We start from the raw sequence: 13,247 nt of genomic DNA, 5'->3' as shown, positions 1-13,247 counted from the left end.
ACAGCTCCTACACTATGGCTTCAGAGCTGGCATGTTTGGGGTTTCCTGCTGTACTCCAAAGACATGACCGGATGGCTCTAAATTGCCTGTTGTACGTGAGTAAGTGTGTTTTGCCCCGTCTCAAACCCTATCCTTCCGGGACAGGCTCCGTACCACTGCAACCCTGCACTAGGCAAGTAGTTAATAACTGATGGCTGTTTACACTGTGGGTGAGGTCTGTTTCCTGCACTTTCATGCATTTGCTGGGAAAATGTTATTCGGTCATTTCCGGGCAGCCTGCAGTTGGTCCTTAAAGAGCAGGTGATGTCCCTGCAGCACTGGCCTGAGGTGCTTGTGGGTAACAATCCAGTTTTGAGAAATATGGACTCAGTTGTGAAGTAACAAAAGCACACAATTTTGCTTGTTCTGAGCACTCTCAGCCCTCATCCAAGAGAGGGAGGAAAAACCTAACAGCATTTGTTTTCCTGGTTATCTGGTCATTTTACTTGTACAGGAGGTGGAAAAAATGTCTGTCACTTTTGGTCTCGTGTTCTTCTATCCAGTGGCAGTTTTTTAAAAGGAGCTATTCAGTCCCAGAGCAACGCAGCTATCGCACCGCTTTCAAGCTACTCTGCCCCAGGTACACAACAGTCCAGTTAGGGAAAGAGTCAAACTGTGGGCAATAAAAATGACGAACAAGAGAAGCCTGTCGTTCGTACCGCATTATCCGAACAAGAAGTTTTTACAGAAAACAAGTTACTTTGTGGGCAGCAGAGCTGTTGGGCAAACCGCTGTAAGGACAACCTGATGGAAACAAAGTTAAAACGCTGCAAGTGTGGTCATTCCAAACGTTCCGTACATCCACGTGTTTCATCGGTGTTTGCAGTGCTGCAGTTGCGTTCACAAGCATCACACTTGCCTCGGATGGCTGCTGTAACACTGTTCCTTGAGTTGAAAAACCCAAAAAATAATGATTTAAATGCAGAGTTGGAAAGTGAGACCAAATGCATTGTGCTTTGCACCTTCTGCAGAAAAGTAGCCTTTTATGGGGCGAAGTCACCAACTCCAAACGAGGCAACCTGAACACTCACCGATGAGGCACTTATTGAAAATGGGAAGTGCAGAGTTTTCAAACGCTGTCCAGAAATATGTCAAAACTTTTTTTCCCCCCCAAAATACAATACGATATAAGATACATAAAAAAAGATGATAGACTTTTTAAAAAGAAAAATTTCCTCCATTAATATGGGGTTCTACAAAATCTACAAAGGTCTCCATTTCTTCAACTAGTGTTTGGCAGTAACAAATTAAAATAATATAAAAATCTGTGAGCAAAATAGATTAGTGTTATCATTGTCATGCATAAAAATACCTTTTATTTTGACATTTTAATTGATTTTAGTTGACATTTTTACTCTGGGAACCACTTTTTCCATAAGAAATAACGGTAATTTGACTCCCTCGAAATGGGTCATTTCACAAAACAGATTAACCATATTTTAAGGGTAGGTGTGGGTGTAACCAGTTTTAATCCTGGCTGACGTTACCCATAACAAAGTAATCTTAATGCCAGGTGAAACACTTGGTTCGTGGTCGACAATCATTCCATTTTACCCGTGAAATGAATATTTAGGATAGATTTTCTGGGATGATTAATCAAGGAAATGATGAGATTTCTCTAAAAATTAAGTAAAACGGATATAAAACCTCGGTTCCTCGTATAGCCGCAAATCTGGTCTTCTACAAAGGTGAACAAAGAAAGGAAAGACCAGCTAGAAGCCGTTCTGGGAGTTAAGAGCATCTCACAGATCAGTGCCGCAGGCCACTCGGACAGGACTCACTATAGGCTCTTGTCATTTTTTGCAGTTTGGACACACATTATTAACTTTAATGACACGGAGCAGAGACATTGAAGGTAATGTATTGCACAGAATCCAGACCGAAAAATCAATGTCGGGTTCAAACTTAAATCTCCCTCTATTGACGAGACAACCTCAAAAGCCCCATTGATTTTTTTTTTTTTAAGCAATGAAGGAAAGTGTTATTGTCAATTTCGATGTGCGATACAGATGACGTGTCCTGAAAAATAATGCCGAAAAGGATACTGCTCTTTCCCAAGGGTAAAGCCACTGGAAACGGCAGGAATTTCAAGCTGTCATCCATGCTTCGAATGATGATGTGATTTCCCTCCCTACAATATGTGTAGCAGGTCAACTAAAACTGTCTCCCACGCGTACGAATTTTAACGCACCGTTTTCGGGCCCCTCCGCGTTGGAGGCGGCACCGAATCCTCGCCGCATCAACTTGTACTCATGTCTGTGTCGGAGAGTTCCTCGAAGCCGCGCAGCTGGCCGCCTCTCTGCGATAGACTCCCATTAAAAAAAAATAAATAAATGAATAAAAAATGCAGCCTGTTGATGTCACTTGTAACTCCCCCACAGTCCCTGCCTCCGCAGGCCTCCACAGCTGCCACCATCCAGCCTCACCCAGAGTGGCGAGTCCACTCTGAGTGTTGCAACACATCCTACAAATTCTTGGTGGGATTCCAGAGCGAGAGGGTGGGCATGGCCTGCCAAGAGAGTACGGGACCAGTGATGTCATTCGTCCGGTCAGCATGCTTTGCCTGTTTCCAGCTGTTGCTACAGAAGATGGACTCATCTGGGACAGCAGGTCCCGGAAACCGTGCTAGTCAGTGTCCTGCGTTCCGGAGATGATCGCTCTGCATGCACAAGAAATCGAGCAGTAGAAATGAACCCAGACTGCTTCCATTGTCACGTTCATGCCCACAACCCAATTGACAGCACCTGACTCCAGTTCCTGACTAACTGCTCACCCTTTAAAAGACCCTCCTCAGCGCCCATACCTTTGCGGAATCTCGTCAGGGACAACCGCCCTTCCTCGTGAAGTCTCGGCCATATGCATCTCTAGTTCATAGTTGACGTTTTCTGGTTATCGATCCTTCGCTTTGTTTCCCGACCACGTCCATGGATCCTCGTTCCAATGTCGATCGCCGCTCGACCGACCCTTTGCTTTGTCCCCTGACCACACCCATGGATCTTTGCTCTGACCCTGACCGCCGATCAACTGACCCTTCGCCTAGCCCCGACACCAAGACCTTGCCTGATCCCTTGACTCCAGACGAACGACTCTGAACTTGGGTCCAGCCGTCCCGGCTCCCTCGGTTCCGCGTGACACCAAAAGGAAGCTGCCTTCCATTTAACTCGTTCATAAGATATTGATGGATTTTAGGAATGTCCTCACAGTAATCACGAGGTTCTCTTAGCTCACTTGTTTGGCTCCGAGGGAGTGTGGAGGGAATGTTCTCCTCCAGACAACGTTCTCACGTCAGTGCGGAACTGGAGTACATGCAACACTGCGTACCTGCCAGTTACTGCGGTGCGCAATCCTGCTGAAGACTAACCAGTAAACACGGTTTTTTGTGTTTCAGCCTCTGTCCACTAAGGAAATAACCTCCCGAAGACGGGGATTCACCGAGAGTCAAGCGGCCAAACGTTGAACTTGGCGGAAACCATAAACACACTTGCCAGGTTTGACACCAGCTCTCAAGGGATCATTTACATTTATTCGTTTGGCTGATACTTTTCTCCACCGAAAGTTACAATTATTTACCCATTTATACAGCTGGGTAATTTTACTGGATCAATTTAAGGTAAGTAGCTCGATCAAGGGTACTACAGTAGGAGGTGGGATTGAAATCTGCAACCTTTACATCCAAAGGCAGCAATCCTAACCACTACGCCACCAGCTGTCCCATGGCTCACACATGGAGAAGATAACACAAAGAACACGAGAGAAAGACACTACGCACTTAGAGCTGCATCTTCGAGCCTCGGTGGTCTCCACGGATCTCAGTGGAGTCGCGTAGGGACACCATACCGTAGAGCCTTGGCCCATCGAGTCACCAGCGGAAAGTCTGTACTTAAATGCACTGATGAGGCTCAACAACTGGATACTTGACTCCGGTCACTGATGAGCATTTCAGAAGGGAAAGTGGCATGAAAACATTTCTGCCAGACAAACAGCTCTATTTATTGTCTTACCGAGTAAGTTACAAATAAACAATAATAATTTTCAGATGACACCATCGCCATTTTGGAATGGATACTTCCATCTGAATGGGTTCCTTTGCCATGGGGAGCCACCGCTTACCCTCACAGTGCATTCGTACCTCCGCAGCTGAAATAAAACACAACACTTCTTTTAAACATGAACTGAGGTGGTTTTACTGCATTTGGCCATTACAGTTACAGAAAGAATGTTATTTCACAACGCACCCACGGTCAGAAGACATCCCTGTGTGTCAGTGAACTGTGTTTTCTCTTTCTTACACATTCCTTCTGGATGTTCGAGCGAAGGGGCGTTTCCTGGTAGCACCTCTTCTCGAAGCTCCTCCAGGTCACCATGCAGTCATTAAAAACACTCAGTTGATGCAAAGGTGGGTCAACACAACACACAAAATGGGTGTAGATGTGTAGTCGACGAAACTCGGGAGAGTAAAGGGACGACCATAGATATGGAATTACTAGACTGGTTGAGAGTTGACGCGGCAGCGCAGTGCGTGGCTGTCCGCGTCAACGCGCCATTCGAAAAGGAAGGCGCACACAGTTATTCGACGGCAACAGTAGCTTTTATTGTCAGTGACGACATTACAATCAAATTCGTAGACGCTGACTCTGATCAATATGTAGATTCTGATTCCCATACCATGAAACATGGTCGTGTGTGCTTTTAAAGAGAACCACTCTAGTAATTCTACTTCTATGGATGTGGGAAGAGTGTGTTAGAGGTCCACAGTACACCCAGCTCAGGTACCTCCAGCTCAGCTTCAGGAGATAGCACCTCTATCCATCACGTGTAACGGCAGTCGACCTTCTGCGACAATGTTTTTACTGCTTGCCAGTAATTCCTTATTCTTGTTTTAGTGTTTTTTTTTTTCTTTTCTTTTTTTGCATATTGTATTCTGCGAGTCATACATATCCATATAGATAGATGAATGCTTAATGTCAGCATAAAAGGTAAGCTGGGTGACTATATATGAAGACAACAACTACAACTTTCACAGCACTGGCATTGGTTAATCGTTAAATACTCAAGCATTGTTATTCATAGAGTAATAACAGAAACAAACAAAAGAGCTACACTAGTTCCTCCCTACGACCGTTTGATGGTACCAGTGGTGTGACGCATTTCAATTTTTCTCATAGTCCACTGGGCAACTAGCTGGGAACAAAACAAAATTAAAAAAGATTTAAAAAAAAAAAAAACAAAAAAAAAAACATCTATTCAAAGGGGAAATTCTGTAGGTATATTTTGTTTGATTTCCCTTAACAATACCATGCATTAATTCATTCACAGATTTTTTTTTCCTTACTTAATTACTAGTTTTCCTTTACGAATTATCAATAAATGTCATGTGTTAGGATAGTGTTGTCTTCACATAGACTCAGATAATGGTGTTTAGTCAGTCTTTTCCTGGTACACATCCACCCTATTGCGTGTTGACAGCTTTATAAGGATGCAGCGGCAGCCGGCGGTGTGTTGGGGGTGGGGGTAGGGGGGGCTCTACACGACAGCCTTTGAATCCTTGCAGTCCTGAGCGGTGGTGCCTGAGTTAGTCTGTTTATTGTCCATCCTCGCTCCCAGATGTTTCGCCGGCCTGAAAGACGAACACACAACATCGCCGTGCTGAGAGTCCGGGGTCCAGCACATCTTAGGAAGACATGTTTATACGCAAACGCCGCCTCGAGGTCAGAGATTGACCCCAAAGGTGACTCCTGCCCTTTTTTTCTACTCCTTTTGTAAATTAAACCATATTCTCAGTCATATAGTTCAATAAGGTGGGATGGGAGCTGTAAGAAGGAGCAAAAGAAACGACACACGTTTTCTCAATTCATAAAAAAAAAATCCGCCACAACACAAAAGTATTAAAGAACGGGCAGGAGACGTGCATGTAAATATCGTCCCACCGGCGGCTCTGGTGTGGGCAGCTCGGACGCTCAGCGGCTCATTAGGTGGGATTTTCCTCTCTTTGTTCTACGAAACTCTCCGCCACGCCAGGGAGGAGCAAACATCTCCGTAACCTTTTCCAGGCACACCTACTATGAAAATATTCTTGAATCGTTTCAGCGACTTCCTTTTGTCTCCCAACGTTTCCACTCTCATATTTCAGCCCCCACACCCGTGCCGTTCTGTTCAAGGAAGAGATAGTGAAAAGGTTGCAAAGGCCGAGCGGCCGGGACGAAATTAATCCGCGGAGCGGTATTCGATAAGATAAGTGCCCGGCGAACACGGACGGGAATGCCGGTGGGTTTCCACCAGAGGAAGGGAGGCCAGTGTAAACAGCCAGTGGGCACCACTGGTCTTCCGTGACTACGGAACAACGCCCCCTCTCTCGCCAACTTCCTACCCGTGTTGGGCGGGACGGCTGTACGGGACACGTGACACTCTGCCGCTGTCATGTTGGCGGTCAGAATGACACAGCGGTCCTCGCTGGGCGACATTAAAAGGACAAGTGACTCCGACGTGGGACCCAGCAGCTGGCCGAGAGTCCCGCCCGCCGTCACGTGTCACAGCGCACGTCTGCAGAGCACGGCACTCTTGTCACCGCAAGGTGTGTTACAGCCGAACAATGTGGAACAAATAAAAATGGCCCTTCAATTAAACCAAAAGTCTCAGAGGCTTTGGGTGGGGCGGTGCAACCCACGTGGTATTGCCGGGCCTCGCGCTGTGCGGGTATGTATATATAACACACGACAGGATCTAGTTCCCAGACTGGCCTTAAAATGCATTTTTTTCCCACCACATGACACAAACACTTGAGCCAAGAGAGGACAGCTGTGCTTCCACCACAACAACCCAATCAGCAGCTACGCATCAGGTCATGTTCTCATCGAGAGAGAAAGGGCAGGTCCAACCGGGACGGCGAATCCTAACAGGTTACAACTGCGATGTTGTTAAAATGTATTTGAACCCACAATGCACTTCTGCCGCTCCTCTCGGCAGTTCTGACGATTGAGCCCTGTCCCACAGCCCATACTTACAGCTCCGTCGCTACGTACTTTTCACGTGATCCGTTTTCTACCTTTATTGGTCCATCCACAGGGTCCAGTCCTTGTTCTGACAGCTGTTTCAAGGCACTTAGAGCAGCCTGTTGAACACGCACACACACACAGAGACAAAAAAAAAAAAAAACAGATGGTGACTTGACTCCACCACATCAGTTGCTTTCTGAACATCGCCAATGCCAATCGGGACATTGCCGAATCTGGGCGTTGCCTCTTTTGTCTACGTTAAACGCACATCGGTATCATTTATGTGCAGCACAGTGCTTCTCCACACATAGGACCCGTCTGTGACTCCAAGGTCCGAACACCGTTAACTCAACAGGCTTCTGCGAGTGACGTTGATCTCAATCTCGCCCATCTGTCTTTTTCAGAAGTGCGACATCGATCAGGAATGCGCTAACAAAAGCATGCCTGACATCGACTTTGCCCCATCGACAAAGACGAATGCTGCCCGGATTTTTCATGTGTCCTGTTTGGATTCGAGGGCTTAGGAATAGTGCTGGCAGGGCCACACAACGAGCCTCTCACCCTACAAGGTACCCTACGACATTCCGTCAAAGGAGGAACAGGAAGCGCCACAGCGGTCAAGTGGACTCAAGCAATGCCTGTCTCAAACTTGGAGCTCTCCACCAGCCCTTCCACAATTAGTCCCGCTAACGTCTCACGCACAGAAAGCAGAGTCCGACACGTCAAGAGCCCTTCCGCAGCAAAGAGCTGAAGAAAGCAGATTCGCAAGACCTGCAAGGACCACCTGTACGGCGTGCGGAGCAGGAATGTCAAGGGCTACGCAGACGATGACCAAGAGCATCATGAATCATTGTACAGGGGCACGGTAAAGACATGTGGGGGCAACAGGGGTCAAATAAGGGGTCAAATCAAAGTAGACATAGAGAGTAGAGGAAGACTAGAAAGGGATCCGAAATACATGAAGGGCCCACAAGATGTTGGCTCTCACCTAAACACATTTTGCAATTATTTACACTGTAGTACAACTTTTCAAGTTGGGATACTTCGAGAGAACTCGGAAGAACATCGATCCCAGGTCATCTAACAACGTGTGCTTTCCAGACTTCAGTTTAGTCAAACCCTTTAAAATGAAATAAAGTTCACGTTTTTGGCTGAAATTTCTTGACCATCGAAAATGCAAGTAGAACCTTTTTTGATTCACGTTACACTTTAATTTAAACACGCTGGCATTCTTGGAAAGAGAACGTCAGTCTGTTGGGAACAACCTGGCAAATGGCTGTGTTTCAGTGTTTACCGAACCCTCCGATTGTGCCATCCGCTCCATTCTTTCCATCCGCAGCGCAAAACGGCCGAGGAGCACGAAATGAGACGTAATGAGAGACTAATGAAGAAATTCTTCGGTCATTTTCCCCACACAGAGACTCACCGAACATTGTTTCTCTGGACACTTCTTGGACATCCCTGGATTCAGATTTCAAAATGTTTGCTGTAGCTGTACAAAAATCTTTGCTTCATGTACACAGTTCTGCAAAATGGCTCTTTGACGCTTGCTAGAGACACACACACACACACACACACACACACACACACACACACACACACACACACACACACACACACAAATTCTCAATTCCAATGAAACATAATGGTACCCAAAAAAATGTCTCCTGTTCATGGGAAGCATTTTTACATCCCTCATTATCATTATTACTTTGACGTTCAGAAGTTAAATTAATTCTGCATTGTTCATTAATTCTTGCTAACGGTGTAATGCGGTCTCGCGATTATATGCACTCCTTCATATAAATTTGATTTGTGGAAGCGCAGGCAGCGCGAGGGATGGGAGAGAGAAGGGGCAGAAACAGCTGGCACCTCCCCGGGCTGTGCCGGTCCGGGCCAAGGACGGCCGGGACTCCCTGACATACAGTCTCTCCCAACATCCCACCAATTGGGTCCAGATGTGTGGGGCGACTCGGGACCTGGAGGGGGGATGACATAAATCTCCCGAACGACACGGGATCCTGCCGAGCCCCCACCCCCGGCCCGCTCGAGAAGGGCTCGGGGGGGGGGGGGGGGGGGCAGAGAGGCACAGACACCCCACACAGATGTGTGCCCCCCCCACATCCCAACACACACCCAAATGAATCAGGAATTAACGGTGCCCCAATTACAGAAACGCTGCTGGTATGAAGCTTTCAGCTGCAAAGAGTGCAGTTTTCTTCCTTTCCCGAGAAGCCTCGGTCCTGCTAATGCCGAATCACCCTCCCCCCAACCCAATGCGCCCCTTTCCCAGCTTTCCAGAGCCGTCTCAATGCCCCTTCTCCTGCCCTGCAACCGGAGCCCAGGCCTCAGCTACCAGGACAGGGCTGCCAGTAACCGAACATCCACCCACAGGGCTGCTGAGGCCTGAGTCAGTGAGGGAACTGAAGTAAATAACAGTGAGAGCGCAAGTAACACATCTTTATTCTTATTTTTCTGCTGGCACAACGGAGAGACGGGTCATGACGTGAACGGAGAGAGATTTTTCAGTGCGGCTACTAAGAAAATTATTTAATATTTGCTGTGAAATGTCATACTTTGCAACATGTCTCATTACATATCCATTACTATGATGGTCATTATCTGATTATTCATCCCTTTTCTTACCATAGTGACATTCAGCAGATGCTTTCCTCTAAAGCGATGGACAACTCTTTTGAGACAATACTCAGCTGACACCTTTACCCAAGATGACTTAGTGTTAGATACACTGAAGTCCCTACAATCATTCACACATCTACACAGGACAGCAATGTAACACACACACACACACACACACACATATATATATATATATACGTGCACACACACTACCAGCTATTTGTTCGCCAACCAACCTGAAACACATGCATCTGCGCTGTGGGATGAAAACCGTACGTCCACAGGAGCTGTGAGGCACCAGCACTACCTGCTGTGCCACCATGTCGCTTCAGAAAGAAAAACAACCCTGTCCTCCAGAAAATCACAGGAGACACCCATGTTTTCTGCAAAAGATGCCACACGGAAAGAAGCATGAGTGTTGCTTGGTTTCGACCGCGGAGCGTTGCGGTGGCCAACGCAGCGCACAACTTCAACCCAACGCAACATCTTGGAGAAGAACCAAAAGCACAGCGAGGGCGAGACGCTCACCGGTTCATGCTGAAGGTCGACTCGTGGACAGGGAGCTTTCCTCAGAAAGGGGCAGAAATCACTGGGATTGTGGGACTGAGATGTGATGCTTCCATCAGCTACAACAGTTAGTGATCCAGCAAGTCACTAATCTCACTAATGCTCCCTATATTAGTCGCGTCAGGAACAACCTGGAATAGCAGAGCTGAACAGTCTCTGGCTGGTCTTTCTGGGAAACACCTTAGTGCAAACACCAGAAGGAGTGACTCAACAGAGACCCCATCATTGCTCTCTGAGTGGGATGACCGTACTCGGTTGTCACCTCTGTCTTCAATTATGAATTGTCTGGATCAGTAATTGAGCTTATTGGAATATCTGAATTGGACATAACTTCATTTACACATTAGATGTAGTCCCGTGCTTCACTCTTGATCCCAAAGAAAATCCATCCATCCATCCAGTTTTCATCAACTGCTTGTCCTGAGCAGAGTCACAGTGATCTGGTCTATCCCAGAAACACTGGGGGCAAGGCTGGTGGGGGCGGGGATACACCCTGGATGGGATGCTAGTCCATTGCAGGGCAGCCACAAAGAGTCACTCACCCATTCACACGCTACGGTCAATTGATAGTTACTAATCCACCTTAGCTACATGTCTTTGGACCGTGGAAGGAAACCAGAGCACCCGGAGGAAACTCACACAGACACAAGGAGAACATGTAAACTGCACACAGACTGAGTGAGGAACGAATCCACGTTCAGCACCACTGTGCTGCCCTCCAAAGAAAATCATGAAGCATATTTAGTACTACTGACATACATACATACATACATGTAAAACGTCATCGGTCAGATCCACAGCTTTGCTCTGTTTTGCAAAGTGTAATTCGCATACAAAACTTCCTGCAGCAACATTACGCATCTGCGAAGCAGACATTAATTATTTGCCAATCATATTTCAGAGACTAAACAATGCATACCAAAACAAAATACCAACATTTCAACGAAGCCTGGAAATCAGAAAAATATTAAAGTTTATTTACATTACCGTTCTCAGGAACAGTGTGGTATGAGGTTGCCTTCTATAGACAGTGCAGACGTATTAACTGGGACAGCGACTGCCCCCAAAGGACACCACCTAGCAAAGCCAACAAAAAAGGAAGACAATCCTACCAAGGAATCTCAACGCAGCCTCACAAAGATACACAGCTGGGCATCAGTACGAAAGACGGAGCGCTACGATTGAGCAGCGCGTCCGCTTTTCTAGGAAGCGTGTTTCGACACGTCACTCTTCGACAGACGGCCCCAGAAACATTCCGGCCTCTGCCACGCGCCTTGATCAGAGCACGCGGGCCTGTTGAGCCGAGCTACGCGGAGATGAGATCCGCTCGTGTCCTCGGATCCCTCGACACCAGGGACGTCGCCGTTTCCGCTCCCTCGACTCCATTAAACCGCAGTCACGGGGTTAATTACCGCTTGTTGTGTATGAGCAGCAACAGTCTCTAAATAAATATTGAGTGGTCCATCTGCTTCTTGAAGTCAGATAAACACCATAAATCAACAGCAGGGGCCGGGTCTTGATAAAGTTCTGGCAACACATCACTGAACAGCAGAGCCTTAGATAAATACACGGCTTATCTGCTGTAGCATCGGCCAATTACATCATTATTTTTCTAATGAGATAAAGTGGCCATCCGAGCGGAATTGTCTTTGCGGTATCAACATCGGCGGAAATATGTTTAGTCTAGCACGGACCTGGAAGCGGTCCATCTCTGTCATTGAGAAAATGAAAACGTGCCGCGGGACAGTCAAACCCTGGGTTTCCTTTACAGGCTGATGTCAAAGAATTCCCCTCTGCGCTACCCCCCGCCCCCCCGTCCCACACACGTACACACCCCACCTTTAGATAACAAACCAAAATGACCAAAGGGATTGGGTTGCGCGGCAAAGATGCCTAAACATACAGCACTTCATACTTTCATTCATCTATTTAGGTGTAGTTCAGCGGGAGGAAAGTTATGCCCGAGTCTGACAGGGCCGTGCTTCCTCTCGCAAGGGGAACAGGAGGGGAACACGGTGAACATAAGTCATTTCTGGTGAGTTTTAATGGCTTCCCTGATTGTGGTTTCATTTCCTTGACAGACTTGGCTAAACAGCCGCTTGCGAGTCCGGCTCACTGCCGCAGAGCAGGGTGATGAATGGCCTGGCTAAGTCCCTCCATTCTCTGCCATTCTGTGGGGTGGGGTGGGGTGGGGGGTGGCATGTTGGCGTACAGGAATCCCATTCATCACAGGGGGCCGGCCTGCTAAGGACGCTGCAAATGACTCTAACAAAAGTCGCAGCCATGGGGCCAAGTGAAGATCGTTCTCCATAAAATAACGCAAAGTCATCTTGATCTTGTGCTCAACTTTTCTACCACAAGTATAAATAACCAGGTGTCTATGGTTTCCTATCTAGTCCATGAGGAATAATGAGCTGTGATTGCAGGACACTGTTAGAGGGGAGAGTACTACGCTTCATCAATACCACGTGACACACCGTTCCAACTGATTACATGCCATTTACCTGGAGAAACTCTACTGTAAACCAGAAAACAACAAAAATGACACTGGCTCAACACATTAGCACCTTTGCTGTATCATGATTTTGCCACTTAGCTTTGAAAGAACTACCAGATTTTTACGCTTTCACCCATGTGTCCTGACGATATTTTACGTTAAGTAGCCCAACAGTCGAGGTCTCTTCCTGGGACCTGAACAGGGAAACGTTCAAGCAAACACAACTACATACTGTCTGCTACACAAGTCTTAGGAGGGCCAGCATCAGGAGACCAGGTCACAATCATAGCGTCAACACAGTGTTGACTGTCAAATGTTGATGCATGCATAGAGACGCACCTATGTGTGACTTACAGTATGTAAACAAGACCAATAAACAGGACTTGAAGGCTGCTAATGAAGCATGCAAATGTGTATGCAAATTAAGCAGCGCAGCTATGTCAACGCCCTTCCTCTTACTCTCATTACTTACACTCATTTGTTTCTATGAGAAAAGCCTCCTGACAGGGTCG

The 13,247-nt window shown here is 47.0% G+C and overlaps 1 protein-coding gene across 10 annotated transcripts in view; it reads right to left on the bottom strand.

Moving 5' to 3' along the window:
- Positions 1-4,015: 4,015 nt before the first annotated feature.
- stau2 (staufen double-stranded RNA binding protein 2) overlaps positions 4,016-13,247 on the bottom strand; it is a 100,010-nt gene continuing 90,778 nt past the window's right edge. For 6 of the 10 annotated variants that reach the window (XM_029254743.1, XM_029254751.1, XM_029254744.1 and 3 more), the window contains 2 exons: positions 7,041-7,147; positions 4,016-5,656 (listed from right to left, as the gene is read on the bottom strand). In XM_029254743.1, the coding sequence (XP_029110576.1) occupies positions 5,563-5,656; positions 7,041-7,147 (201 nt within the window). In that variant the 3' untranslated portion in view covers positions 4,016-5,562. The remainder of the gene's footprint in view (positions 5,657-7,040; positions 7,148-13,247) is intronic. The other 4 variants (XM_029254745.1, XM_029254748.1, XM_029254749.1 and 1 more) reach the window with 2 other exon arrangements.

The sequence above is a fragment of the Scleropages formosus genome, chromosome 9 (genome assembly GCF_900964775.1).
Source record: "Scleropages formosus chromosome 9, fSclFor1.1, whole genome shotgun sequence".
NCBI classification, from domain to species: domain Eukaryota; kingdom Metazoa; phylum Chordata; class Actinopteri; order Osteoglossiformes; family Osteoglossidae; genus Scleropages; species Scleropages formosus.
The sequence above is the reverse complement of the archived record's forward strand: the minus strand, read 5'-3'. Positions and strand labels throughout refer to the sequence as shown.